At 46.1% G+C, this 26,780-nt stretch overlaps 2 protein-coding genes across 6 annotated transcripts; one reads left to right on the forward strand and one right to left on the reverse strand.

Moving 5' to 3' along the window:
• Positions 1-395: 395 nt before the first annotated feature.
• On the forward strand, positions 396-11,811 carry CSTA (cystatin A). 3 transcript variants are annotated; one of them, XM_068401336.1, is made up of 5 exons: positions 412-442; positions 861-1,277; positions 5,483-5,699; positions 8,955-9,056; positions 11,615-11,811. In XM_068401336.1, exons 3-5 carry the CDS (start codon positions 5,634-5,636, stop codon positions 11,741-11,743), a joined length of 297 nt encoding a protein of 98 aa, XP_068257437.1. In that variant the 5' UTR covers positions 412-442; positions 861-1,277; positions 5,483-5,633; the 3' UTR covers positions 11,744-11,811. The 3 variants fall into 3 exon arrangements, with proteins under 3 accessions (XP_068257436.1, XP_068257437.1, XP_068257438.1); XM_068401335.1 differs by having other exon boundaries at positions 396-1,277; XM_068401337.1 differs by lacking the exons at positions 412-442; positions 861-1,277 and having other exon boundaries at positions 4,745-5,699.
• Positions 11,812-15,513: 3,702 nt separating this feature from the next.
• On the reverse strand, positions 15,514-22,304 carry LOC137663778 (cystatin-B-like). Of its 3 annotated transcripts, none has more exons than XM_068401319.1 (4): positions 22,187-22,278; positions 18,918-19,134; positions 17,043-17,144; positions 15,514-16,326 (listed from the first exon to the last, which is right to left on the reverse strand). In XM_068401319.1, the coding sequence occupies exons 2-4, from the start codon at positions 18,951-18,953 to the stop codon at positions 16,198-16,200; spliced, it is 267 nt and encodes an 88-aa protein (XP_068257420.1). In that variant the 5' UTR covers positions 18,954-19,134; positions 22,187-22,278; the 3' UTR covers positions 15,514-16,197. The 3 variants fall into 3 exon arrangements, with proteins under 3 accessions (XP_068257420.1, XP_068257421.1, XP_068257419.1); XM_068401320.1 differs by having other exon boundaries at positions 18,918-19,130; positions 22,187-22,270; XM_068401318.1 differs by lacking the exon at positions 18,918-19,134 and having other exon boundaries at positions 22,187-22,304.
• Positions 22,305-26,780: the final 4,476 nt, after the last annotated feature.

Here is a 26,780-nt window from a genome sequence, read left to right on the forward strand (position 1 = left end):
TGGTGATAAGTCTTTAAGAACCATTGAACTTGAACAGAGCCTTAAAAATCCAGGCACCATCTTGCAAACACTTTGGAATTCAGTAACAGCGCTGAAGCGACTATATACTCTCACATCCCTAAAAGCTGTGCATATATGGGGGGTGGGAAGTAAATGGAAGAATGTAGCTGTGTTACTGAAGGCTGGCAAAAATCTGTGCAGCATCATCTGTTTTGTAGTTGTTTGTGCAGTAGAAACTCAAACTACTTGGTGACCTTTATGTTTAGGCAGCAGAGTCATTTAGTCTCCCTTTTCTTGGAGAATGAGGCAGAAATATATTTTAAGTCTTTGAGGATGTAAATCCTAATGTTCAAACTTCATTTTTTTCCCTTTTTTCCCCAAGGTACTGCAACTGCTTTAAGCAGAAATTTACTTCAGTTGGAGCGCTCGTCTCACTCTTGAAGTATTCTCATTGTTTTTCTGCAACTCTGAAAGCTGAAAGCATGTTTGTTCTTCAACTGTTAAATTCTTATAATTGTTTATCCTCAAAGTGGAAATCAAATACTGCTCAGAACTCTGGGCTGAATTGCCAGTAACCTAATTTCCACAGGAGATGGTCCACTAATGAGATGTTGAGAACAATTAGTTTTGATTTCAAAGTTGGTACTCTAATACAGGTGTCTAAAATATTTGTTCTCTCCAGGGCTTGGATCTACAACTGTGGGGACAAGTTCTCCTTTTAAGCCAGTTTTATGATAGAAACTTCTGCCAGTGTGTATAGAGTTGGCATTGGTACTCTTGAAATTTAAGCTTGTATTGCATTTCTGTAGAAACTAGAGATTGTAATGAGAATTAATCACTGTCCTTCTCTGTCCATCCAGATGTTTGCTCAGCTGTTGTAGGAAAACTTCTTCGCCTAAGCAGATGCTGTGAAATGGGTGTGATACATATGCAGATTTTTTTTTTTTGCTGTAGCCCAGCTTAGCGTTTGTTATGAGAAAACGATGGGAAAAAACCCAACCCCAACATAGCACTGTTTTTCATTTGAATATAAGGCCAAACAAGTAGATCTATACAAACCTGTGTATTAAAAACTTCTGACACCATAAGAAGACTTCTAAGTCCCAAACATGCCTTCTTCAGGTGTTTGCAGCTCGTGTACAGAGGGTTGCACTAAGAAGTTGAATTATTCTATTTAGTTTGCTCTGAGCACAGAGGGATATCTCTTACAGTACGTGGCAAACTGCATGGATTAGAGGCTGTTTGAATCTTGCTGTTGAACTTAGTGGAACATCAAGGTGAGTAACTGGAATTGCATGCCATGCTTTGGGGCACGGGCAAGGAGAAAATGGGTTTGCTATTTTTTTGAGTACTTAAGATCTGCCTGTGAAGTGAGATGTGTCGTGATGGTATGCAAATAGCATTGATATGAGCTGTCGGCCATACTAAACAAAGGCAGGTAAAATCTGTATCTAGTGACCCCTGTCCATTCTAGGATCATGCTTAGTCTGTGATTGAATCCTGCTTCAACTTTACCATCAAGGTAGTCACAAAATTACTGGGCTGCTTGATATCATATGTGAATCAAATAATGGACCCCAGGAATACCAGGATTTCATCCTTTTCCTGGTTCTAACTTTTATTTCTGCAAGTCAATGCACTTGAACAAAAAGCACAACTCATGCCCCTGCGCAAAGCCTAGATCTCTTGCAAGTGGCTTGCCCCTCTATTGGGGCTTTCCCATTGCTTGGAAATGGTGAATATAGGTGGGCAGATCCTGCTTGCTTGGAAAGTCCTCTCAAGCGTGTGCTTCTTATTCCCTTCTGTGAAATAGAAAGAGGTGTGTTTTTTTCTGGCACTCAGTGCTGTTCTCTTCTGCAGCCTGTAGGCACTCAAGACTGATGAAATCGGTAATCTCTTTACAGAATTTTTTTAAGGATAGAATTTGGTTGTCTTGAAGCAGACTGAGGGAAAGAGGCTCTTTACTGGTAGCATAGGCAGGATATGGTAACTTTGTGCTGCTGAAGTTCCAGTTTCTGTTAATCCTAGTTGATGTACAATGTCAGAAATCTTTTGAAATCAGAGTGGGTAGCAGGAGGGGAAACCTTTTTTGCAGACCAGCACGTTGAATGTCAAGGCTGTTGTTACTGTGACAATGACAAATAGATCTCGAGTTGGTAGATGGAGGGATGCTTTCCTTTAGCAGCTCTTAAAACGGTGCAGACCATGTGTCATTTCATCCAGTCATAATTACGTGTCTTGTCACTGCGAAACAGAAGGCTGACTTAGCTTTCACAATCATTTATACAGAGGTGGCTTAATTTCTGGTTTAAAAATAACTCATAAATACATAACCCTGGGGTTTGGGGTTTTGTTTGTTTGTTTGTTTGCTTTGTTTTGTTACTGTACTGGTGCTTTTATTGACTATAGCTTCTACTTCCTAAAATTGCTTATACAGGACCAGAGAGTAGCAGCCTGCAAGCTGTAAAATTTGTTTCCTCATTATTGGACTAGTACATAGTGCAAGACGTTACTCAGCTTTAAAGCTATAAAGAATACTAGTGCTGTTCTCCCAGCACAGATTCTCCCAAGTTAGCAGCAGTACAGTTGCGTGAAAAGAAATTGCCATCTGTGCAAATGGTGGGCGTAGGCTGGAATGGTGTGTAATATCGAGCACATCTCAGATGCTAAAGTGGAGACGCTCACTAGCTTGTGGATGTTGTGCAAGAGATGCAGTGGGGACGGCTGTTCTTTTCGAGGCAATGTTCCAAATGCTGTTTCACTACATCCAAAGCTTAATAGAGAAGTGTAGATGAGGGTTGCCGAGGATAGTCTGTTGCCACTGATTGTCTTTGATAGCAGGTCTGTGAAACGTCAGCATTTCAAAGTGACTTCATGAACTATGTGTGCAGCATGAGTACTGCGTCCCAGTCTTAGAAATATCAGTGGATTTTGGGACAGCCATTAGCACTCCCACAGAAAGAAAACAGACTGATTGGCCTGTGTAAACTTTAGCATCAGCTTGCTGACAATTCGTGTTGATTTCCCTTCCCTTCTGCACAACTCTTGGCATTCCGGGGGGAAAAAAATGTTCTTATGCTTTGAAATAAAAAAAAAAACAGAAAAGCCAGAAATATGGAGTCCAATGAATGATTTCCATGCAACATTAACATCTTTAGTTTCACACCTAGAGTTTTCCCAAGATTATAAATTAACTCTCCTAGTCTTTGTGCTCGGTGTATTTCTTACTGATCAGAATCAAGAGTTCTCCAGAGGGATAGTGCTGACTTGGGGATCTTACCAACATCCCTTCCCAGGGGAGTTAGTGAGATCTGCGTCCTGGTGAGTGGAGAAGTTTATAAAATGTCCTGGTGTAGCACTGGTGCTGCATGGTTGTTGGACACATTCTGAGGCTTCTGGCCTCAGTCAGGTGAGCTGGCTTTTCCAATTAGTTAGGTCATCTGTCCTGCTGTGTGAATAAGATTCATGGTGGCAACATGGTGGAAGATGATCAGCATTTGAGTGAGTCAGCAGGGTCTTGTGCAAAAGAAGGAGATTGAGCTCATCAGCTTGAGTTGACATTAACTCCATGAGTTGGGCTGTGTGGAACTCCTTATCTGGAGTGGTGAATTTGGAAAAAATGGCAGACTTCGAGCTTTAACCCCTCCCATTCCCTTTGTTCCCAAGAACTGCGAACATTTTTCTCTTTGTTGTCTCAGGACAAGTGTTTTTCCACAAATGCCTTTCCTCCATTCCCGTAACACTGCTGCCCAAGTTTGGGAAATTCTGCAACATCCTTATTGGTAACCTGCTCTTACCGTGATCTATATACTGTTGAGTTTAGGGCCCTTACAGCCCCAGTTTCTCAATCTCGGGTCCTTTGTACCAAGAACAGGCCTTTGAAGTTAGATATGAAGTACTTGTTTACAGTCTGTTGCATCACTTGTCATCTGTGAGGAGAGTCAGTAGGCTGGTTAGGGCACGGACAAGTCTGTGCTACGCAGTCACCATTGCTGTGGCCACGAACAGGCTTGTTTCTAGCAAATTCCCTAATGCTGATTCCAGCAGAAATGCCCATTGCCTGTGTGCAGCACATTCTCATTTCACCCCCTCCCGTGTACCCATGGGAGGGTACTAAAAATTGTCTGGTTTGTTGCTGCCTCTCTGGTCCCAGCTCTGGAACAACATTCCTCCCATTTGCTGGAGAGGTGGATGGCAGGAATACCAACGGGAAGTACTTTTTCTGTGTTCTTTAAGTGTTACCTCTCCCTTACCAGGTACGGCTGCTAACAATTCCTAGTCTTTCCTCAGTAGGTTGTGTGTGTTTTGAGCTTTGTACATTCACATATGGACATCAATATGACTATATCATGTGACTGTAACTGCAGAATGAATACTTCTGACTATGTGTCCTGTATGTTAGGACATAGTTAAGATCATATCACGCGTTCCTGTGTGATATGATCTAGGTAATCCTGCTCCAGCAGGGGGATTGGACTAGATGATCTTTCGAGGTCTCTTCCAATCCCTAACATTCTGTGATTCTGGTGCAAACTCTGTCCTCCGTGGCACAGCAAAGGAGGGAGCTGGGAGCCCTGCACACGCAGGAGCGTGCAGCAGTATTGGCCAACATGTTCAGCTCTACTACTTCCTATTTTTGTTTCCTCAAGGAGGGCATAAGTTACGCTTTGTGTGGTTGCCAAAGGAGGAAGAGCTCATGTTTCAGAGCTGGGAGGGTGAAGGGGATTGGTTTGATGAGTGGAAACACGAGACAGGAGACACAAAAGGAACTTATCTTATGTTTTCACACCAGCAGTGTGTGAAATGTAAGTATCTTGAAATTAGAACAGCTATTCTGCACACACAACTACTGTAGTGAGAGGGATCGTATTTTGTCTTTAGGAAATTTGCACTAGAGTTTCAATAAAAATGCAAATGGTACTGCGTGTTCAGTTGTTATTATGATTGCCTGGATGCAACTATAGGTTTGATAGGAAAGAAGCAGAAATAACTTACTTGCAGTACTTACCTGAACCTAGGATTTAGTTTTTTCCCCTTCTGGTTCTGGTGTTTACCTCGGCACCTTTCTGGTCAGGCAGAGGGAAGTAAAGTCACTGAAAATGAATTGCAATCTGCTCCTGTTTCCCACTTAGAAGGATACTGAGACAATACAATTTCAAGTTGAACAGGACCTGCACTAAGGAAATTACTGCATGCTTTCTTCTGATCTTGAATGGTGTTGAGAAATACTGGGTGTGACTTTGATCCATTTCCTAAGTGCACAGACTAGTCATCTGCACATGGGTGGAGAGGCAAGAGTTCTAGTTTCAGCCCAAACCAACTGTCTTAAGATGTGGGTGGCCGGAGGCTGTTGTTTGCTTTTCTTATTGATGTGGAGACTATATACAGTTTAAGTTTTAAAGTGTTTTTTACATTTAGTATTAATATTATGAGTGCTTTACATTGCTTTCCCCCCGTTTTCCCCATTTCTATCCTTCTCCAGTTCAGTAATGGTAGGCTCCATATGTTACAAGTCATATGATTCCATGACACGTGTATATGTATATATATGAGACGCCTGGTGACTCTGCTCAGACTGCGCTGAACTTCCCTCTTCAGAGCCACCCATCATTTCAGAGAAGTTACCTGCCACTATGATGCCTGGGGGCTTATCTGAGACCAAGCCTGCTACTCCAGAAGTCCAGCGCATTGTCGATGAGGTGAGTTGCGACCTGTCTAAAGATGAAGTCTCTGTGTGCAAAGGGCTGAGTCTTGAAGCTTGTGCAAAGGCTGGGAGACCAGGTGGTAATACTGAACCATTGTTTAAATAGAAGGAGCTAGTGCTGAAAATGGGAATCCCCTTGATTGCCAGTAAGTACTTTCTCAGCATTCTGCATAGGCAGTGTACTGCTAAGACCGAGACAAACCACTTCTCTGTCTCATCCTTTTCTGTAGCCAGGCAAAGTACTGGCTGCCTGCAGTTAATGTTTGCCTGTAGTTCGGAGACCAACTTTACTATGCCAGCACTGAGGTTGCTTGTTTGAAATTAAAGGTTGTGTATTTGAAGGGAGAAGATTGTACCTGGTAGAATTAATTCCTCACTGAAGGACATGGATAGGACAAAACATGGGGTAGTATGCACTAAAAAAAAATACATACAGGGCAAGGCTATGGATAAATGACATGTTCTTTGCTGGCATCTAGTGTTTTCTAGAGTCACAGCTCTGATGCAGGGGCTGCTGGTGAGCCAGTGGGGCCAGGTGAGCTTGTTGCAAGGCAGGCAGGGTGAGTCCAGTTGCCATGGTGGTTGGTTACAGGCAGCAGTCCTGTCCTGGAAGCAGCTGTGTGAACACCACCTCTGCAGATCCTCTAACACCCTGCAGTGCAGCAGCTCTTCAAAGGGTATACAGTGCATCCTGAGGAGCGGGAGGAGGACAATATGGTATGGGAAAGTTCCTTTTGTGTCTCCTGTCTCGTGTTTCCACTCATCAAACCAATCCCCTTCACCCTCCCAGCTCTGAAACATGAGCTCTTCCTCCTTTGGCAACCACACAAAGCGTAACTTATGCCCTCCTTGAGGAAACAAAAATAGGAAGTAGTAGAGCTGAACGTGTTGGCCAATACTGCTGCACGCTCCTGCGTGTGCAGGGCTCCCAGCTCCCTCCTTTGCTGTGCCACGGAGGACAGAGTTTGCACGAGTATCACAGAATGTTAGGGATTGGAAGGGACCTCAAAAGATCATCTAGTCCAATCCCCCTGCTGGAGCAGGATTACCTAGATCATATCACACAGGAACGCGTCCAGGTGGGTTCTGAATGTCTCCAGAGAAGGAGACTCCACAACCTCTCTGGGCAGCCTGTTCCAGTGTTTGGTCACCCTCACTGTAAAGAAGTTTTTCCTCATATTTATGTAGAACCTCCTGTGTTCCAGCTTGCACCCATTGCCCCTTGTCCTGTCAATGGATGTCACTGAGAAGAGCCTGGCTCCATCCTCATGACACTTGCCCTTTACATATTTATAAACATTAATGAGGTCACCCCTCAGTCTCCTCTTCTCTAAGCTAAAGAGACCCAGCTCCCTCAGCCTCTCCTCATAAGGGAGATGTTCCACCCCCTTAATCATCTTCGTGGCTCTGTGCTGGACTCTCTCTAGCAGTTCCCTGTCCCTCTTGAACCGAGGGGCCCAGAACTGGACACAATATTCCAGATGCGGCCTCACCAGGGCAGAGTAGACGGGGAGGAGAACCTCTCTTGACCTATCAATCCACATCTCCTGCGAGCTTGCAGGCTAAGTGCAGGCAATGATGAAACCAGATGAATGTGAGCTGGGCTGTGCACGCGGAGGGGCAGAGCCACCAGGAGAGATCTATGAATAGGCTGATGCCAGAGCCTAGTATTCTCTGACCAGGTTCTTTTAGATACTCCACACGTGGAGGGTGTAATGTTTAATATCAGACTTATTTGAAGACATTTCATGTTACATGAGGTTTCTCATTTAGCAGAGTGATACAAATATACTGGTAACACAATACAGATGTTAGTTACTCTTAGCAAAATAAAGCAATTGCAATACACAGTTCAATCACAATACCAATGTCATCTGCATTACTGGTCTCTATAATTTGCTCACTGTCATGATGCTGGGCATCCTCAGTTGCAAGGAGGGAGTATGTGGGTCGTAGCCAGCTCAAGCCCGCTGTTTTCTTTGGAATTCTTTTGTTTGTTGTTTGGTTTTTGCACTCTGTGTTGGGCAGAGCCATGTATTCACTCCCCCCATGCTCGTCTGGCTGACTCAGGGAGGCGTTCACGTTCTGCTAATGAACTCAGGGAGTTCCACCACCAGTTGATCCACTCAACTGACATAGCTGTTTATCTCAAACAAATACCCTCTGTGTTTGTTAGGATAAAGCCAGCTTCTTTGCAAAAGCTGTGGTCGGTCACACCTTGCATTATTTCCTGAGTTTCATAGGCACATCGCCCTTGCCCAGCTCCTCTGAGCCTTCTTCTGTTGCAGGGCTTTATTGGTCAGTCACAGCTGGGGTTGCCAGAGTTGGGCATGCGTACATGGGGGAGGGCTGGAGTACGTGACAACAGCTTAGTCAGAGGGGGGAAGATAATTTACTGCAGAACAGGAAGAGAAAAGGATTATCTAAAATTGTTTGGGGGACACCAATTGAATGACCTGCAGCTGCTACGTAGTGAAAGGACTGATGATGTTTATGCAGGTCTGGGGTTGATTTCTGGCTCACAGTCTAAAGGTCGTACTTCCAGTTTGGGAGATGGAAGTATGTATAGTCCTGGACCATTTAGCTATGACAGTTGTTTGTATGTTACACGGTTGTAGATGTTTAAGATCATATTTGGTTTAAATTACAGCTTTAGCTGCAGTGCTTCCGCCAGCTCTAGAATAACCTTCAGGAACTACCTGATCGGGTGGTTGTCTTGATACTCTCAAATAATAACCCTCTGTATTGCAAGTCCTTAAAGAAAAGCATTAAAGAGATCGAGTGCAGCTCTGAAGCTGTGAAACACAACAGGGCTCTGCAGCCTCTCAGGCTGACTGGCGTGGGTGCAGGTGTTCCAGGTGAGGGAGGGCTGTCTTGCACCGCTGTGTAACAGTGTGGTTGACATGGGTACCCTGCTAGGGAGCGTGCCTTGGTACCTAGCTCCTTTGACAAAGAATTAAAAGGGCAGCAGGCAGCTGTTTCCCTGTATGGAGCAGGAGACAAGTTTAGTTGGACACCTTTCAGGGTGGGGAGAAATCAACTAGGAAGCCTAATTCTAAGAGGATTTTAAAGAATGCTGGAGGCAGTGCTAGGAAAGAGGGCTGGAGGTCTTGGTGTAAATGGAATTATTTTGGGGGTCCTGGGTTTATTTCATTAAGGATGTATGTTTGAAAGGATGAAAATTTAAGTAGTAAATGTGAAATAAAAGCCTAAATATGAACCTGCCAACCATTTTTCTTTCTTTTTACAGGTGAAGCCACAATTTGAAAGCAGGGAAAACAGGACATATGACATCTTTAAAGCAATAGTATTCAGGACTCAGGTGGTTGCTGGGATAAACTACTTTATTAAGGTTTGTATATATTATAGGAGGGTGTGCTTTGTAGTTAAACAATATAGGCGACTTGCATCGTGGCTTATAACAAGAAAGAGAAGCAAACGTAGTAGAAGACCATCTGATGTGACTAACGAGTTAGTGACTATCTCCAGATGCTTATAAAATTCCTGTTTGGCACTACAGTAGAACAGGAATATAAAAACTTGTAAAACACGTACTGTGCTGCTTCAGATGTGAATGATAACTTCCTTAGAATCATCTCACTCAAAGACTCTAGATTGCCTTATCAGCTCAAATCAATTAAGCTAGTCATAACTCTGCTCACCTGTTTCCTTTCAAGACAAAGTAGCTTTCCTATTGCCTCTGTGTCCTCCAGTTGAGTTTATGATGATTAATTGGAGGTCAGCCTGAGGATCTGATGGAGAGTTAGAGTGCATTTTTTAATTTCATGCAAGTGTCTCATACTCTAGTTTTGCATGCAAGGTTGATGTTTTGGTTCTGTGTCATGTGCTGCAGACGTACAGCCTGCCTGTTAGTGCTTTCTATATTTTCAAAACCCCCTTTCTTTTGCGGAGGAAAAATGGGTCATGGATAATTTGAAGCCCTCTGATAGTGCCATTCATCCTCTACTAGAAATCCTTACCCATGGATTTGAGCAGCTTTCTGTGAAGTAATGTTTAAGAAATTGCTGGGCATATTTTGCAACTGAAGGGCAGAAAGCATTGCTTAGTGACAGGCTGGCTTTCTGGAAGCAGACCAAACGTTGCATGTGACTGCTGTATCTTAACCCCACATGTGTGCAGAGACATGCGCTCCCTTGACAAGGGTCAGAATCTTTTTATTAAAGAAATTGGCAGGTAGGGTTTGGGGAATAGTAATTCTATAGAGAGACATTATGAGCATTTGTTCCACCCTTCTCACATGTAGTTGATCCCAGGAAGGACAGACACTGCCAAACCTTCTTCTTTCTCAGGTCCTTCCTTGAAGTAACTCAAGTTATTTCTGCTCTGCGGGCACCAGGGGATTGTACTGACAGACTATCTGTTATATGGCTAGTCTGAGTCTTACTTACATGAATGATGTTTATCCTTCCCTTGCTTCTGCGAGATTTTTTAAGAGTACTAGAAAGATTTAGGAGAAAAATGTGGTTGGCTGCAAAATGTAGCCCTTGGTCCCTCTGTACCTCAGCTTCCCCCTCCATGGGAAAAAAAAATCTATAGTGCTTGTCTCCCATGCCCGCATGTTGGTTGGATGACATTTGGAGTTTGTGGTGCTTAGGCGTAACGATGGAGAGGGAGGTGGTGTACCTCGGGGCTATGCATGGGGGGAAAAGGGGTTAGGAGACAGTCTGCTGGCTGAAGACTGTGAGATGTGCTTTCACTTTGTGGACAAAGCACTATGTAATGAAGCGTAACAATTTACAGGAAGGCTGCAGTAAAGCCAGAAGTCACACCCAGTTGCATTTCTTCCCTTAGTGTCATCTTATTGCTGACCTAGGCAATGTAAAATACTTGTCTGCTCTCCATGCCAAGCCTTGTGACCAAACTACTCAGAAATGAAGACTGACATGTTACTGAACTTGGAAGAAACCAATTTACAACACTGAAAAAGGATTATTTGTCTCCTTTCCCAATGTTGCAAGTGACAGAAAACAGTTACTCATTTTAGCATTAACCGAAATGAGCGCTGCCACAAGATTCATTCTTTAATACTTCTGAATTTTTCCACATCACTAATATTTTACCAACAGACTTACAGCTGAGATGTAATCTGGACCAAGACAAACAGTGCCACGTTGCAGCCACCAGAAAGCGTGTAAAGACCTCTTAGAGCCTAAGGCAGTAAACTTTCCCATAATACTATATACCTCACGCAGAGTTTAGCACCTGTTGTGCTTGGCTCTGTGTGTATGAAATTACGCACAACTTCGTAGCAAGTCTTTATGTGAGGACTTTCTGGTGGGGAAAGTCAGCTTATTTTAAAAATTATTCAGCCACTCACACTCGCTCCCACAAGCACCAAGACGTGTCAAATTGTCTGTTCAGGCGCTGATGCGTTTGCAGTAATTCTGCAGACAAGGGATCCTGGCTTTCAGCTTGTCATTGCTTCTTAGGACCATGTGCTGGTTTTGGATAGATTTTGCTGTACCTTCTAGGAGCTGAAACTGTCTCTGCATCTTGCTTTACCCGGAGTTATTAAGATTTACTCCGTGTCTTGTCTCCTACACTGAGTGTCCCAAGAAGCTGTGAGCTGATGTGCTGGGATCTTGATGACCGAAATAGAACGCCATCAAAACCTTTCTCCTGTTGTGCCTTGTGGTGCTTCTACACCCACGAAGTCCTGCTCATTTTCCATTCACGAGTTGGAAGGTTTTTATTAGTTTTCTACAGGTGTAGACAGTTTCTGCCACCAGTTACTATCCAGACTTGGGTTAAGAGCTGTTGAAGTAAAAAGGGAGATATACCTAAAATTAAGCTCCTGAGCAAAGATATTCTTCCAAGTACGTAAGAGCATCCTTTTGTTTGAACCTGCTTCACCCACGATCCTCACTTTCCCGCTGTTTTGGTTTCTAGGTCCAAGATTGTGAAGACAGCTATGTCCACTTGAGGGTGTTTCAGAGCCTTCCTCATGAGAACGAAGGTCCAAGCCTTGTCAGTTTTCAGACTGGCAAAACCAGAGATGATCCTCTGACTTACTTCTGAGAAACAACAGGGAACAGTGCCTCACTTCTGCAAGTTGCATGTGGATGCTGCCTATCTCAGCAAATGCAGGAAAAAATAAAATAAGTTTTGAAAGCTATTTGTTCATCATCTGCTGCATGTCCTGTCTAGGTCTGCTGCCTGGCTAAAGCTCGAGTATTCAAGGCTGCTTCTTCCACCTGAGGTACTAGAGCTAGGTGTCTTAGGTACACCTGAGGTACCTAAGACGGAGCACACCCATTTCAGCTCCGCTTTCCAAAACACCGTCAGGCATTGTTCTGAAGACAAAACTTGGGCCTCCTGAGTATACTTCAGGCAAAAGAGGCTACGTACTTCAGCATGTGGCTTCTTGGGTTTGCTTTGAGTGCATTAAATACAAACTATTGGCCACCTCTCAGAAAGTGTGTGTGTGAGAGAATTTCTAGCAAGGGGCAATTAAGATGCCAAACTGTGTCCCCCTTTGTAAGTTTAGCTTCATTGTATGGGAACATGGTGGAGGGGGGCAGGAACAAGCTCCTTGAAGGAGCTGAGACAGCTGAATCCCAGCATTGAGCCCATGGAGCAGGGAGCCACTGCCCTGACTTAGAGGGTGTGATTTACTGGAGACCTGTGGAGCTCATTCCTTCTTTCTTTTTTATTTGTAGCATCAGCCACCTGCAATGAGAGCAGTCTTCAGCTGAGCTCTGAGGTGACAAAGGTAGAGGACAAGCCCAATCCACAATAAAAATACTTTCCTGTTAGCAGCTGCTCAGGTAGGGGCCTTTGCACTACCTGCCAGGGAGCTGGGGCTCAGGTGCAAGACATTAAATGCATAAATGGGTTTCAGGCCATGCCTTGCTTGTATTCATGTCTTAGTGCTGTAGTGAAGGATGGGTATGTAATTGTCACAGAAAAATGTGGCAGCTGCCAGGATACTTCATGCCAGTATCCTGGAACAATGCTTTAATTCCTCAAAGTGTGCAGACAGCCTATGGCCTCCTGTGACTTTGGAAGTAGTCTTCCCTTGTGCATCTATCAGTTGCCACAAGAGCTCAGTCCCGCAGTCTAATGTTACAGATCTTTAAGATGCAGCAAGTCTCACACTATCACCACTAACTACCATCCTCTCACAGAGTAGCAGCTGGAGATAATGCTCAGCTTTTTGAACCATGAAAACACTTCAAAGTGGAGAGTTACCAGCACCAAAAAAGACCCTGTGTCTCCAAACCCACTTTATTTTAGCAAAACAAGAAGTGCCACAATAAGCAGACTTACTGTCTCCCTTTATTCCATATTGGAGGGGTGTGTAGGGACTCTTTGGGCTGATATGAGCAAAAGCACATAAGTCATGGAATCACAGAACAGTTTGGGTTGGAAGGGACCTTAAAGATCATCTAGTTCCAACCCCCCTGCCATGGGCAGGGACGCCTTTCCACTAGACCAGGTTGCTCAAAGCCCCATCCAACCTGGCCTTGAACACAGGGATGGGGCATCCACAACCTCTCTGGGCAACCTGTTCCAGTGTCTCACCACCCTCACAGTGAAGAATTTCTTCCTAATATAATCTAAATCCACCACAGTAATCAGGAGACAGAACATGCTCCTTCTAAGCAATGCTGGTTGGTTACACAGTCACACAGAGCACACCAGCAACAAAAAGCCCAACAACATGCGTGTAAGCTCACCATGATCTCCTCTCAAAGCTGCTTGTCATTTCTTCAGTCTGTGGCCAAGGACATGCAGCAGTATCATCCAGAAGTGGGCTGTTTCCCCTCAGTTCAGAAGGCAGCAACCCCTGTCCAACTCCCAAATTAATTACACAAGGCAAACATCAAAATTTCCAAGCTTGGCTACAGAATTTTCTGAGCAGGTATAAATAGTAATACTTACATAAACATACAAATAAAAAATTAAAATCACATACTGGTTGTAGTTGGAAGGGCCTGCTGGAGACCATTGAGTCCAACCCCTGTGCTCAAAGCAAGGTCAACTAAAACAGGTGGCTAAGGACCATGTGCAGTCAGAATTTTGGCACTCTCCATCAATAGAGCCTCCTCAACCTTTCTGGGCAACCTGGTCCCCTGTTTGACCACACTTGCAATTGTTAAAAGAAAAAAAGGGGGCATTTTTTCCATATATTTACATGGAATTTACATATTTCCATTTGTGGCTATTGCCTCTTGCCCTTTCACTGCACTGAGCACTACTGAGAAGAGCTTGGCTCTTTACTGCCTGCCCCTTCACCTTGTCTCCCAAGGCTGAATGAGCCCAGCTTTCTCAGCCTCTCCTTTGAAGTCAAGTCAGATGCTCCAATCACTTAATTGTCGTGGTGGCCCATTGCTGGATTTCCTCTGGTACACCTGTATCTGCTTGGACTGGGGAGCCCAGAATAGGGGACAGCACTCCTGCTGTGGCCTTATCACTGCTGAACAGGGGGGGAGAATGGCCTCTCAATCTGCTGGCAATGCTTTTTCTAATGCAGCCCACGGATACCACTGGACACCTTTGCCGCAGGCGTCCAAAGGACAACTCCCAGCTCCTTTTCTGCACAGCTTCCAGCCATGCAGGCCCAGCCTGTACCGCTCATTCCTTCCCAGGTGCAGGACTGTGCATCTCCCTTTGCTGACAGTTGCGAGGTGTCCGTCTGCTTGTTTCTCCAGCCTATTGACATCCCTCTGAACGGCAGCACAGCCAGCTGGTGTATCAGCCACTCCTCTGCTTTGTGTCACCTGCAAACCGCTGAGGGTGTGCTCGGTCCCATCTATTCATGAAGATGTTACACAGTACTGGTCCCAATATTGACCCCTGGGGTACACCGCTAGGGACTGACCTCGAGCTGGACTATGCGCTGCTGAACTTTTCGAGCGCAGCAGTTCAGCTGTTTGCAGTCCACTTATCTAGCACAGACTTAATCCGTTTGTCTATGAGGATGCTACAGAAGACAGTAGCAAAAGCCTTACTAAAGTCAAAGTAAATAACATCCCCAGCTCTTCTTTCCTCTGCCAAGATATTTATCTCCTCATAGCAGGCTATCAATCATAGTGATTAAGCATGATTTCCCCATGTAAAGCCATGCTGACTACTTTCACTCACCTTCTTGTCCTTAATGTGTTTGGAAATGGCTTCCAGGATTATTTGCTCCATCATCTTTCCAGGGACTGAGGTGAGGCCGATGAGCCTGTAGTGCTCCATTCTCCTTCTTGCCCTTCTTGAATATAGGAGTGACATTTTCTTTCTTCCAGTCCTTGGGAACCTCCCCCAATGCCCATGACCTTTCAAAGGGTATTGAGTGTGGCCTTGCAATGACATTGGCCAGCTCCCTAAGCATCCATGGACGCACCCCCTCAAGTGCTATGGCATTGTAACAGTCCAGTTTGTTTAAGCATTCCCCTAGCCTGATCCAGCTCTGCTGAGGGAAGTTTTCCTTTCTCCAGACTTTCCCACTCATCTTAGGGACCTCGAATTCCTGAAGGCAAGTCCTACCAGTCAAGGCCAAGACAAAGGCAGCATTGAGTGCCTCAGCTTTTTCTGTGTCCTCTGTCAGCAGGTCCCCTGCTCCACTGAGCAGAGAGGGTCGATTTTCCTTAGTGTTTGATGCTGATATACCTGCCTTTCTTGTTGGCTTTCATGTCTCTCAACAGATTAAAATAAAGTATTTCTAATTAAAACAGAATAAACATAAGGTTATCATCTGGAATATGAAAAACACTCATGGAAAAAAGCTCTGAGCAAGATAATAACCAGTATTGAAAACCAGTAAAGAGAACAGTGAAACACCAGTCAAATATGCCATCTCAATTCAGGAGAAACATTTATTGTTATTAATACAGAAATGCTAGTCCAGCTTAAGTTCCTTTCCAGGACTTTTCCTTAGGACTGAGAAAATAAGTAAGTTGGGTTTGTTTTTTTTTTTTGAACTTATACACCCTCTACTGGACATTATATCCTACTGCTGCAAGAGGAGAAGCACGATTACCAAGGGAATGCTTGTTTCAAAAGACTATAATCCTCCTCTTCCTCTTGCTTTCAGAATTGCTTCAGCTCAAGTCTCCCTTCAGGTCTTTGCCAATAAAATACATACTACGATTTAAATCTACAGATATATTCACAGCTGCAAAACAGCACAGAAAAGATTCTGGGTTTCCTCTTGCTCCTTGCTGTAAATACACGAGTGTCACTCCCCTTTCAATTTCCAGACCAAGGAACTCCACAAACAGGACACAGCCACAGTATTCCAGCTAAGGTGCACTGAAGTCAGTGCAGCTACTTGGGTTTGCATTAGTGTAGGTGAAAGGAGAGCACGTGACTCTAAAATTTAGATATCGTAAAGGAGTGGCATAAAAGAAATGGATTTTTTCCAGCATTAAGTTTAAAAAAAGACACTTTCTTTTCTCCTTTGTTGGCACAGGAATCAACATTTTGCAGCCTATAGAAAATGCAAATAAGAAATCATTAGGAAAACGCACAAGATAAGCTTGCTAGAAAAAAGCCAGTTCATCACGCTTCGTCTTGCTGCTCTGGTAACTGTGGAGACTCAGCGGCTTACTCTCGTGAGGAAGGCTTCTGAACACCCGCAGGTGCATGAACTCGTCATTGCCAACATGGACCTGCAAAGCACGAAAACCAGTGAGTTCCATGGAGTAACGTCAGCCTTCAGCAGGAGGGATGGTGTAGACTGGAGTGTTTTGAGGCTGGAGAAGCAGAGAAGCGGTAAGAAAAACCATCATCTCAGAAGGTGTGGTCTTGTTTTAAACCAGACTGGAGGTCATGACTTTGTGAAAATACCACCTATTCCTTCCACGCTGGTTAATCTTCCCTGTGCCTGAGACAGGGAACATACAGGTAGGGAATCGGAGTTGCATAGAAATGATTAATATATTAAATACACGCAAGATGCTCTAATCTTATCTGGCACCAGCAGCACTTCAATGCTTTGATCACAGTGGCTTGGTTTTGTGTGTGGCATCACTGCAGGCAGAGTCAGAGCAGGTCTGACACTTCACTTTACGCATCTGGACTTCACTTAATGCCATGTTAGTGCTCAACATCACGGATAGGTAATTATCCCCCAAACCAAGTTTCACAAAATAACGGAAAAGTAAAAATCATTATGAAAACAGAGAAGTACTCTTATCTCCATTTAATACAGGCAGGGAGAGGGGCTGGTAGATTTTTTTTTTTCTTAATGTACAGATTTTTTTCTTATTAAGGCCAGATCATAAGCATCCCTCTCTAGGTAAGTAAGGAAAAAAAATACACCACCATTCCAAATATTATACATGTTAATTGAAAAAAAAAAATCCCATTGCCCAGTGTCATCTACCTTGATGAAGTAGTTTGTTCCAGCAACCACCTGAGTTTTAAACTCCACTGCAGTGAAGACATCAAAGGTCTTCCCTTCTTTTTCTTCCAGCTGAGGTTTCACCTTAAGGAAACAAATAGGTTGTTTATAGGTTATTAAGACTGATGCAAGATTCAAGTATTTTGGACTTAAGGCCCACACCATCCGTGTGCCGCAGCACCCTTCAGGTCACTGCTGCTCAATTCCCAGACACAGAGTTCCTGCTTTTCCAAGTTATTAAAAGATCAAAACGAGTAATGTTAAGTTTTGTGTTAAAGCAAGACTAGCAATCTAGGCAGGCAGCCAAGCCAAGACAGCGGTGTGATTCAGTCGCCACAGTCTGACACCAACTCTGGAGCCTCCAACAGAGAACTGTGTAGGTATTCTAGATTTATTTTGACAAATGATTTCCTCTGTTGATGTCTCAGCTTCCCTTTCTGTCCTGTACATCTAACAACAAATATAAAGTGGTTCAGTATCTACATGCACAAGACTATAGGTCTTTTTAAAGACAAGTTTTTAATATACATCATTCTTACAACAAGGGCTGTCTTCAGCATTAGCTCCCTTTTCAAGCTCAGAACAAGTTCTTACAGACCCAGTATCACAGAACAGACAGACATCCAAAAATCAAGCTTTGAAAGCAAACTACCCAAGCCTGAGGTTTTTCAACACTTATTTGACAGTTCTTCTAGCATGTCTGCTGGAATCTATGTTTTCGAATTGCAAATATTTTCCAAAAAATAATTGAACCATAAAGCTTTCCGAGTTATCACCCCGGTTTCCAGAGTGTAAAATCAGTGCTCAAGAATAACTTGTCCAATACCCCAGTAGGAGGCACGAACTGATAGGAGTTGCAGCTCTTCTCTCTCACACTTGGCTCTCTAGAACATCACGGCTATATGGTAAAATTCTTAGTCAGGAAAGTGGAAAATTTCAGGCTTTGTTTACAAGATGAATTAGTCTTGGAGTCCTTGCTGCATGCGCCGTTCTACCCAGGCCTTACCTCCTGCACTGCATCATTATGTAGCTCTCGCTCCACTCCCAGTGCAACAGTACCAGCAATGAGTAGATTTTCTCTTTCCAGCTACATGGTGTACTTCCCCTTCTTCCTAAATTCAAGGGGAATGAATACATTTGCTATCCTGCCTGAACCCCCCCCGCTTCCTTGCGGAAAAACAAGTGCCAGTTTGCCACTGCTCAGGTGGTCTAGGTGAAGTAGGAACAGAAACACTTCCTGCAACAGGGTATGTTCTTCCACCTCTCCAGCACCGAGAAGGCACAAGACCAAACTCTGGTGCCTTTCCAAGACAACTGACCAGTGACTATACTGTCCCTGGGGGCTGCGACCATACTGTACATCTTCTCTGAGGTCACACCTCTAACGCTTCTTCCAGGCTATGAACAGTACATCAAAAGTAAGACAGGATGTTTGGATGCTTTTGTACAGATGTTTTTTGCCATACGGAAAGCCAAGTGCACCCAACAGCTTTGCATTCTAAAATGAGAAGGGCACAGCCCCAGAAAGTGCAGTGATTCAGTCCTCCCTCCTCCCCTTCTCCTGAGGCAGAGGATGGAGCAAGTGGTTTGAGTTTCCATCACTACAGCTACTATTACAAATTTTAAGAAGCAGGGGAGAGGGTGGTCATAAGCATCCCACTGACCCTATCATGTCCTGTGCTCCCTTAGCAATTCTAGGTGCTGTGCGAGGTTGGTTGCTTAGGTCTCAAAATCGCCCTGGCTCAGCACATTTTGTATTTCCACCAGAAAGCTGCACACTGGGCTCCATGACTGCAGACAGCTCAGAGTCACATGCAGCTGCAGGCTTGTCAGGATGTTATCATGGCAATGACTCACCACAGCATGTGACAAATGGGCATCCTGATTCAGCATGGAGAGGGAGAGCCCAGAGAGAAATGCTCTGTGAAAGACCTGGTATCAGCCCACCCTGCTAGTTCATCATCTCAGTCTGGATCTGGGGGTCCTGGTGGACAGTGCACTAAGCAGGAGCCAGCACTGCACCCTGGCAGTAACGCAGGTAACAGCATACTGGGCTGTATCAGCAGGAGTCTAGCTAGAAGAGAGAGGCAAGTGGTTATTGCCCTTTCCTTGGCACTTGTTAGAGGATATTTGGAATACTGTGTCCAGTTTTGGGCCCCCAATACAAGAAAGATGTCAATAGTGAGCTCAGCGGAGGGCCACCATGAGGTGAGGTGGCTGGAGCACTTGTGGAAGAAAATGAGCTTGCTCAGCCTGGAGAAGAGAAGGCTTTGAGGAAAGCTTTCCGGTACCTACGAGAAGTCAGACTCTTTACTGAGGGGCAGCAGCAGAACGAGACACAATGGTCATAAATTGAAATTGGAGATTCAGAGTGGATATAAGGAAAAAACTTTTCCCCTGAGGACACTCTAGCAGTACAACAGGCTGCCCAGAGAAACTGTGCCGGTTCCATCTTCAGAGGTTTTCAAGACCCGACTGGCTAAAGCCCTGAGCAGCCTGGCGCTGCTGACCTGTGCTCAGCAGGAGGTGCAGTCCTTTCCCACCCAAACAATCTGTGATTCAATCACAAGGCTGAAAATTATCATGCCCTGAAGGCTCTTTGCTGTTCTGCATGGCCTGTTTGCTTACTCCCAGAGCAGTTACTAAAAAGCAGATGGTTCACCCTGACTAACCTCTGCCACAGCTGCCAGTGAAAAGCCAAGGGTGAAACAGGCCAGGGTGGAAATCCTTGCCGTGGAGAGGCCGTTCCTGTGGGAATCCTAAGCCAGAGACACTGTCAGAGAGAAGCCGTCCTGCTCTGTCTCACGCTGTACCGCTCTGGGTGAGCAGCAGTACTTGCCAGGGCCACGAATCTGACCGATGTTTGGCCATCGCCACGATTCTTACGAAACCATACAATGGAGGCAAGAACTGGAAAAGCAGGAACAGGAAATATATTTATGGCAAGCGAACTGGCAGGCTCTAGCAAATCTCCACAAAGATGTGATTTGAAGCAAACAAGGTAATTTTAGAAGTCTACCTTGACTTAAGAAAACTAATGTGTCCTTCACAGTCTGTATCCAGAAGTGGGTATGACTGCATGGGCAAATTTCAGTTTTGGGTTTTCCCATGTGTATTTCATTAAATAAAGCAATTGAGGTTGGCAGTCAAAACAAGCTGGACAAACTTTGAAATACTTAGGTGATTTAAATGAAAATGCCAGATTTTTGGTTAATTCCATTCACATCTGAACCCAAATGGGTTTTGTTTTTAGCCTTCATCTTATATTTGGACTACCAAACCACTGAAGCCTGCCACAGAATGGAAATTCAGGATTTTAAACAAATCTAGTTTTCAGTGCATGTGCAACGTTCATTGCGTACTCACATTATCTTTAACACGACACGTAGGCCTTTTCAGGTCAAAACAATAATTGTGACTCTCTCAGCAGTTCTCAGGAATGTACTCATTAGTGCAAACTCAGGTTAGTGCTGAGGAGATGCACATCTCTTTTTTTTTTTTTTTTTTTTTAAATGCAAAATCATCAGATTCTACAAGCTAAACTTTAATTTCAATGACTGTTGTGCCTTTGGGTGTCTGTGTTTAGAAACTGCTGCAGCCTGGGGAACAAATCTAGACAATGACAAAGAGCATAAAAAGCTGGAGCTTGTCCTTCATCTTTCTCCACTGGCTTGACATGCTCTAGCTGATAAAACCAAAGAGCAGAAGGAACTTGAGTTCCCATGACGAGACAAGACCGCATGCTTTGAAAGAACTTAGTTGTACGTTGGCATTTTTAGAGCAGAAGCATGTGCTCCACTAGCATGGGCAGTAACTTAAATTACTGCAAATAGTATCAGGATTTGGTGTGGTTAGAGTTGAGTTCTGCTTTGGGGAACAGCAGAAGCAGCAGGGAAGTTTTCTTACTTATTCCTCCAACAAAAACAACAAAAAGTGGGTACCAGATTTAGACTTTGCAAGACCTGAGCTCCTTCACTCCAGCTCAAGGAAATGGACCATTTAGAGCTGGGACATACGCAGGTTGCCTGGTGGCTCTGTGCTGACGCTGGTAGGTAGCACATCACCTGCACAGCCAGGAACGGAGACAGGAGCACTGCGGCTGCCCCTGAGCACTCAACACTGTCTATCGTTCCTCTCTAAACCCCTCTAGAACATCCTCTTAAAATCACAGAATCATAGAATGGTTTCAGTTGGGAGGGACCTTAAAGATCATCTAGTTCCAACCCCGCTGCCACAGGCAGGGACACCTTCCACTAGACCAGGTTGCTCAAAGCCCCATCCAACCTGTCCTTGAACACTGCCAGGGAGGGGGCATCCACAACTTCTCTGGGCAACCTGCTCCAGTGTCTCACCACCCTCACAGTAAAGCATTTCTTCCTAATATCTAATCTAAATCCACCCTCTTCCAGTTTAAAACCATTACCCCTCATCTTATCGCTACATGCCCTTGTAAACAGCCCCTCTCCCACTTTCCTGTAGGCCCCCTTCAGGTACTGGAAGGCTGCTAGAAGGTCTCCCCGGAGCCTTATCCTCTCCAGGCTGAACAGCCCCAACTCTCCCAGCTTATCTTCACAGGAGAGGTGCTCCAGCCCTCTGATCATCTTTGTGGCCCTCCTCTGGACTCGCTCCAACAGCTCCGTGTCCTTCTTATGTTGGGGGCCCCAGAGCTGGACGCAGAGACTCCAGGTGGCTCTGCCTGGAGTCACTAAAAACAACGCAAGGCCAAGCAGGCACAGGGAGGGCTCCAGAGACCCACTGACCGCTGGCTGCATTGCCCCGCTCCTGCTCTCCACCTGAGGGGGCAGGAAAGGCGCCTCCGCGCTCAGCCGCGTACAGCAGCGGCCCAACACACCTGGGCCCGCAGCCATCCCCTGCACCGCCACGGGGCCCGAGCCGGGCGCTCAGACCTACCGCCTGGAGACGCGTCCCCCGCCGGGCAGGCCCGCAGGGAGCGCCGGGGGCTGCCAGCCCCCGACGGCCGGCTCAGACCGCCAGTAGGCCCGGCGGGAGAAGCCCCTGGAGACCCGCCGCCCCGCCCCGGGCGCGGCCAGCGCCCGCCGCCAGGCCGTTCCCGGGCCCGGGGGGTCCCTCCCGGGGCTCGCCCCGGCGCAGCGCGGCCCCCTCACCTCGTCCACGATCTTCTGCGTCTCGTCGGTAGCGGGGCAGGCCGCCGAGGTGCCCCCGCACAACATGGTGGCAGCCGCTCCGTTCCGCTCCGGTCCTCCCGCTCAGGCGGGGCCGGGCCTGCCGGCGGGGCGGGACCGAGGCCGGGGCCGGGGCCGGGCGGGGGCGGTGCTGGGCCCAGGCCTGTGCCGGGGCGGGGGGACTCAATCCTGCGTGTGGGTCTCCCGAGCTGTGAGGCGGCGGGCGGGTCCGCCCGGTCCCTGTCACCGCCGCGGGGCCGGGAGGCAGCGATCGCACCAGGGAGGCGGCTGGGCCGGGGAAACGTGCTATTGAGGACGGCACAGCGGGACCAGGCATCCGGGCTTGGCAGAAAGCTTCCCGGCCCCATGTCTGCTGGCTGGTGGAAGAACAGAGCTAAAAGCAAGAGTTGCAATAAAAGCTGCCTGCAGAATCAGAGGATGGTTGAGGTTGGAAGGGACCTCTGGAGATCATCTAGTCCAACCCCCTGCCAAAGCAGGTTCCCCCAGAGCACAGGGTCGCGTCCAAGTGGGTTTTGAATATCTCCAGAGAAGGAGACTCCACAGCCTCCCTGGGCAGCCTGTTCCAGTTCTCTGTCACCCTCAAAGTAAAGAGGTTTTTCCTTGTATTCAGATGGAACTTCCCATGTTTCAGTTTGTGTCCGTTGCCCCTTGTCCTGTCGCTGGGCACCACTGGGAAGAGTCTGGCCCTCACCTCTTGACACCCGCTCCACAGAAGGTCTGCAGCCTGTCCTCAGCCGGTGACGCCTCTGAGGCCTGCGGGAGGACAGGGCTGTCCTGAGCTGCAGCTTTTTTCTTTCCCAGCATGTCACGTTTTCCAGCAGCATTTGCGTTAGCAGAGTGGAAAGTTTCCCTTGCCGGGACTCCCTCGCTCACCACGTTCATCATTCCCTCTCCCAGGATGATTTTGCTGTTCCTCAGCCAGCAAACCAAAGGCTGCGGTGAATTATCCAGCCTTTGAGAAACCCCCTGGTGAGACTTAAGTCTGAACGTTCAGGTCTTAGGCTAAATTTCCCCCAGTTTAAACATCCATATTCCTTGGAAAAAAACACCACCACCATAACCCTACCTTCCTCTGCCCGCTTCCCAGCATCTCTTCGTACATTTGGTAAATATAACCCTAAATTTAACAGCAGCAGGTGTTGCACACTGAATGGACCTCCTGCACTGATAGGGAGGACATGGGGAGAAGCATGAAACAGAATGGGAAAGGATTTCTTTCCCCTGGTATCATCTCACTCCTCTGTGGAGAGCAAATAAATGGTCTGCTGGGGCTTTGGACAGGCAGAGCTCTGCTGGGTTTGTGAGCAGAGTGGGGGTGAAGGATCGGGCTCTTCACTGGGATGGTTCCCTACCCACCAGCCAAGTTTGCCCATGGCAATTCTACCACAGAGTTGATACACCCTTTGCTTCTGTCCCCACTGCTGTTGCTTCTCTACCAGATGGTTCAGGAATCACCACATTGGCACATGCTTTCTGGTGGGTTTTTGGGCCATGGCGGGTGGGATGGGGCAGCCATTCACCTGGGCAACTTCTGGTGGGACATGCCAGTGGAGGTTCTCAGGCTTGAGCTTTCAACAGAAGGATGTTACCCAATTTGTCTTCATTAGTATTTTCTTGTGTGACTCACAGACAGGCTTTTGGACAGGCGTCTGAGCAAACCTCTTCTTCTGGACTTGGCAGGATGAGAACATATACCCTCCTCTGTGCATGGGAAAAAAAGGTTTGGTTGCAAACCACCTTCATGAAGGGTGTCCTTTTTTACTGAACTTCCCTTGCATCTAGTGTGTGCATCACTAGAATACGCTGCAGCAGTGGCGCTCACACAGCATGTGGAGCTTGAGGCTTAGAGCTTGGGGTACCAGTGCAGTGAGGGTGGATGGGGGTTCCCCAGCAAACAGCACGGTTGGTCTGTTGCTATAGAATTATGGCAGCTGTTGGAGCCTCATCGTGTGCCAGGGTACAAATCCCTTTTAAGTAGATGTAAAGAACAAAAACCATCTGGAGAATGAAAACCACCCAAAGAATGAAAAACACCCAAATGTCAACATTATCTAGTGTGCATGGCCCGTCAATATTGTTCTCCAAACAAGGCAGCAGATGGTGACTTTGTTTCTCACGTTGCACGTGCTCGTGCACAGTCTTCCATTTCTATCCTGTGTCATTTTCATTTCATTCTAAGCACTTCTATGCTTGCAATGCTGTCAGCTTCCGTTCAGGGTCTACTGTACTGGTTTTGGCCAGTAGGAATGATTCACTAGCACTAAAACTGTTTGGCTACTGAAATTTTTGGAAGTGTGAGCCATAACCAAAGTATTTTTTTTTTAGCCCTTTCTGCCATCTAGTGCCCATCCCCGTTTGTGCATTTAGACTCAGGAAACTGCAGGTCTCAATTCCGTACCTTAAACTGAAGCCCAGAGGCTGCAGTCAGCAGCCTGGGGAAGGGACCTGGTTTTTCAGAAGCAATGAGCAACTCCCACTGGGTCAGGGGGTAGAATGTGGTTTCCAAAAGTGTGGCCACAAGGATTTGTGTTTTTAAAGTATTTTTTTTTTTTTTTAATTTTAACCTGCTCTGCCATAGCTTTAATGAAATATTGTAATTTGCAGGCCCTAAAGTTGGACTGGCTCTTACATGGTGTAATTAAAATTTGAGATCACTATGAGGCGAATGTAATAGATCAACAAATGGGTTAAAACAACTTGGCTTAATAGCGTGCTCCTTGGTGTTACGGACTTCCACTTTGCTCTCCTAAGCCAAAACTCCTTCTTCCTTGTCAGCAACAAGTGGAGGTGGCAAACCAAAGTTTTTATGCAGTAATGTCACCTGTAAGTTTTATTTGCCTGCCTTGGCAGAAGAACAACCAAGAAAAAAACAGTAACAAGAGAATTGTGGTATTTTCCCCAGCGCATTCATACAGTCTGTTCGTCTCTGCTCACACTAAGCTGCAGGTCCATCCACTATTCCATAAGGGTCTAGCCTACCTTCTTGTTTGATGAGGGAGGAGGGAACTGACATCTTCATGCCAGATGCGTGTCCTTGCACATGGGATCTGGGAAGAAGGAAATAAATTCTGCAACGTAACGCCACCCCTCCTGCCAGGCTGTCGAAGGGTGCTTTTTCTCTCATCAGGCTGCAACAAATAGCTCTTCTAATGACTCTCTTAGTTCCAGCCTTTCCAGCACGGATGGAGAAGAACCAGGCATACCTTGCAAAACCAGGAGCACTTACGTCTGCTTTTGGGGGAGTGGGAACAGTGTCAAGAGTAATGAAGTTCTGCTATGCTCTCTGCTGAAGTCCTTACTGTTTTTCTTCAGGTACGGTCCACCCTTCTTGTGCTAGGTGCCCTCTCTTCAAGATGGGCCAGGAGGGAAACAACCTAGTAAGTGGCCTATAGGAGCCAAAACATAGCCAATTTACCCATTTGTCTGCATGTGTCTCAGAGCAGGCCTGTGTGGCTTCCTCTTCCAGTCATCTACCAGCACACACGCTTCTGATATCCACCCCCTCCTGCAATCGTATTACCACATCTGGGGGTTACTTCTCCATCCCTAACTCCTCCATTTCACCGTGTTTCATTTGCTTTGTATCAGGCCCACCAGTATCGTCAAGACTAGCATGATGCTCTGTGTAGGTGTGAGGCAGATTAATATGGCAAAGCACAACACTGACTATGGTGTGAAAGGGTTAGCCACATATGCCATGTGGGATATTACAGCAGCAACACTTTGTTAAGCATACAACTACTAGCGACATAATCAATCACGGATACATCTCGTTGTGCTCTCGCAACGTTCTCGGGGGGGAGGGGGTGGTGGTGAATTTACAAGCCGTTCTCCCCCTCCACCAAAGCAGGCAGGCTGGAGGTAAAGCTACCTCAGCTGGAGGAAACCAGTAGGAACCTAGTAGCTTGGTCTAGTGCAATGGAGTCTATGAAGAGTATTGTCCAGTATTTCCTGCTGGGCAGAAAGGAGAGATTGGGACATTACTAAATATAAATAGCAGGGCGCTCTGTCACATTAAATACTTTACATGTTCACACCCTTGGCTGTACACAGCATGCAGGATGTTGGGGGCTTTTTTATTTTCCCCACAACTGTGTTTTCCCCACGTGAAACCGTGTACCTTGCTTTTGTCCTGATGCACATGGTTACAGATCACATATACTGGATAAAGAGGGAATATTATACATAGTGGGAAAGAGGAATATTATACATAAATGTAAAAGCAGAGTATAGTGGAATTGCCTAGTGCCTCCCATAGTCAGCTGAGTTGCAGTCCGGCAGGAAAAGCTCACAGAGGCGAGGCAGCACGCAGACTTCTGCTTAAGCCCCACCACAGGCAATCTTCACTTGTCCTTCTGAGATGTCCTGGTTTCGATAAAGCAAACGCAAAGTCAGTCCAAGGCTCCCCAGACACAGTCCTCCTCTGGAAGCACATGTGGTTACCCTCTAGCACTAACAGTAAGGTGTGGTGGGGCTGTGTCACAGGAGCGTGTCTTTGTTGTCTTTCCCATTCAGAAGCAAGAGGTGAGCAAGTTCCTCTTGGGGGCTGGTGTGC

This window comes from Nyctibius grandis, chromosome 5, assembly GCF_013368605.1.
Source record: "Nyctibius grandis isolate bNycGra1 chromosome 5, bNycGra1.pri, whole genome shotgun sequence".
NCBI classification, from domain to species: domain Eukaryota; kingdom Metazoa; phylum Chordata; class Aves; order Nyctibiiformes; family Nyctibiidae; genus Nyctibius; species Nyctibius grandis.

Excerpts from the sequence above, each read along its gene's own strand:
- CSTA (XM_068401335.1), top strand. The coding sequence starts at position 5,634 with ATGATGCCTGGGGGCTTATCTGAGACCAAGCCTGCTACTCCAGAAGTC. Across the intron at positions 5,700-8,954 it reads TCCAGCGCATTGTCGATGAG|GTGAAGCCACAATTTGAAAG; the intron begins GTGAGTTGCGAC and ends TTCTTTTTACAG. Across the intron at positions 9,057-11,614 it reads GGATAAACTACTTTATTAAG|GTCCAAGATTGTGAAGACAG; the intron begins GTTTGTATATAT and ends TTTGGTTTCTAG.
- LOC137663778 (XM_068401318.1), bottom strand. The coding sequence starts at position 22,252 with ATGTTGTGCGGGGGCACCTCGGCGGCCTGCCCCGCTACCGACGAGACG. Across the intron at positions 17,145-22,186 it reads CGCAGAAGATCGTGGACGAG|GTGAAACCTCAGCTGGAAGA; the intron begins GTGAGGGGGCCG and ends TGTTTCCTTAAG. Across the intron at positions 16,327-17,042 it reads GAACAAACTACTTCATCAAG|GTCCATGTTGGCAATGACGA; the intron begins GTAGATGACACT and ends CGTGCTTTGCAG.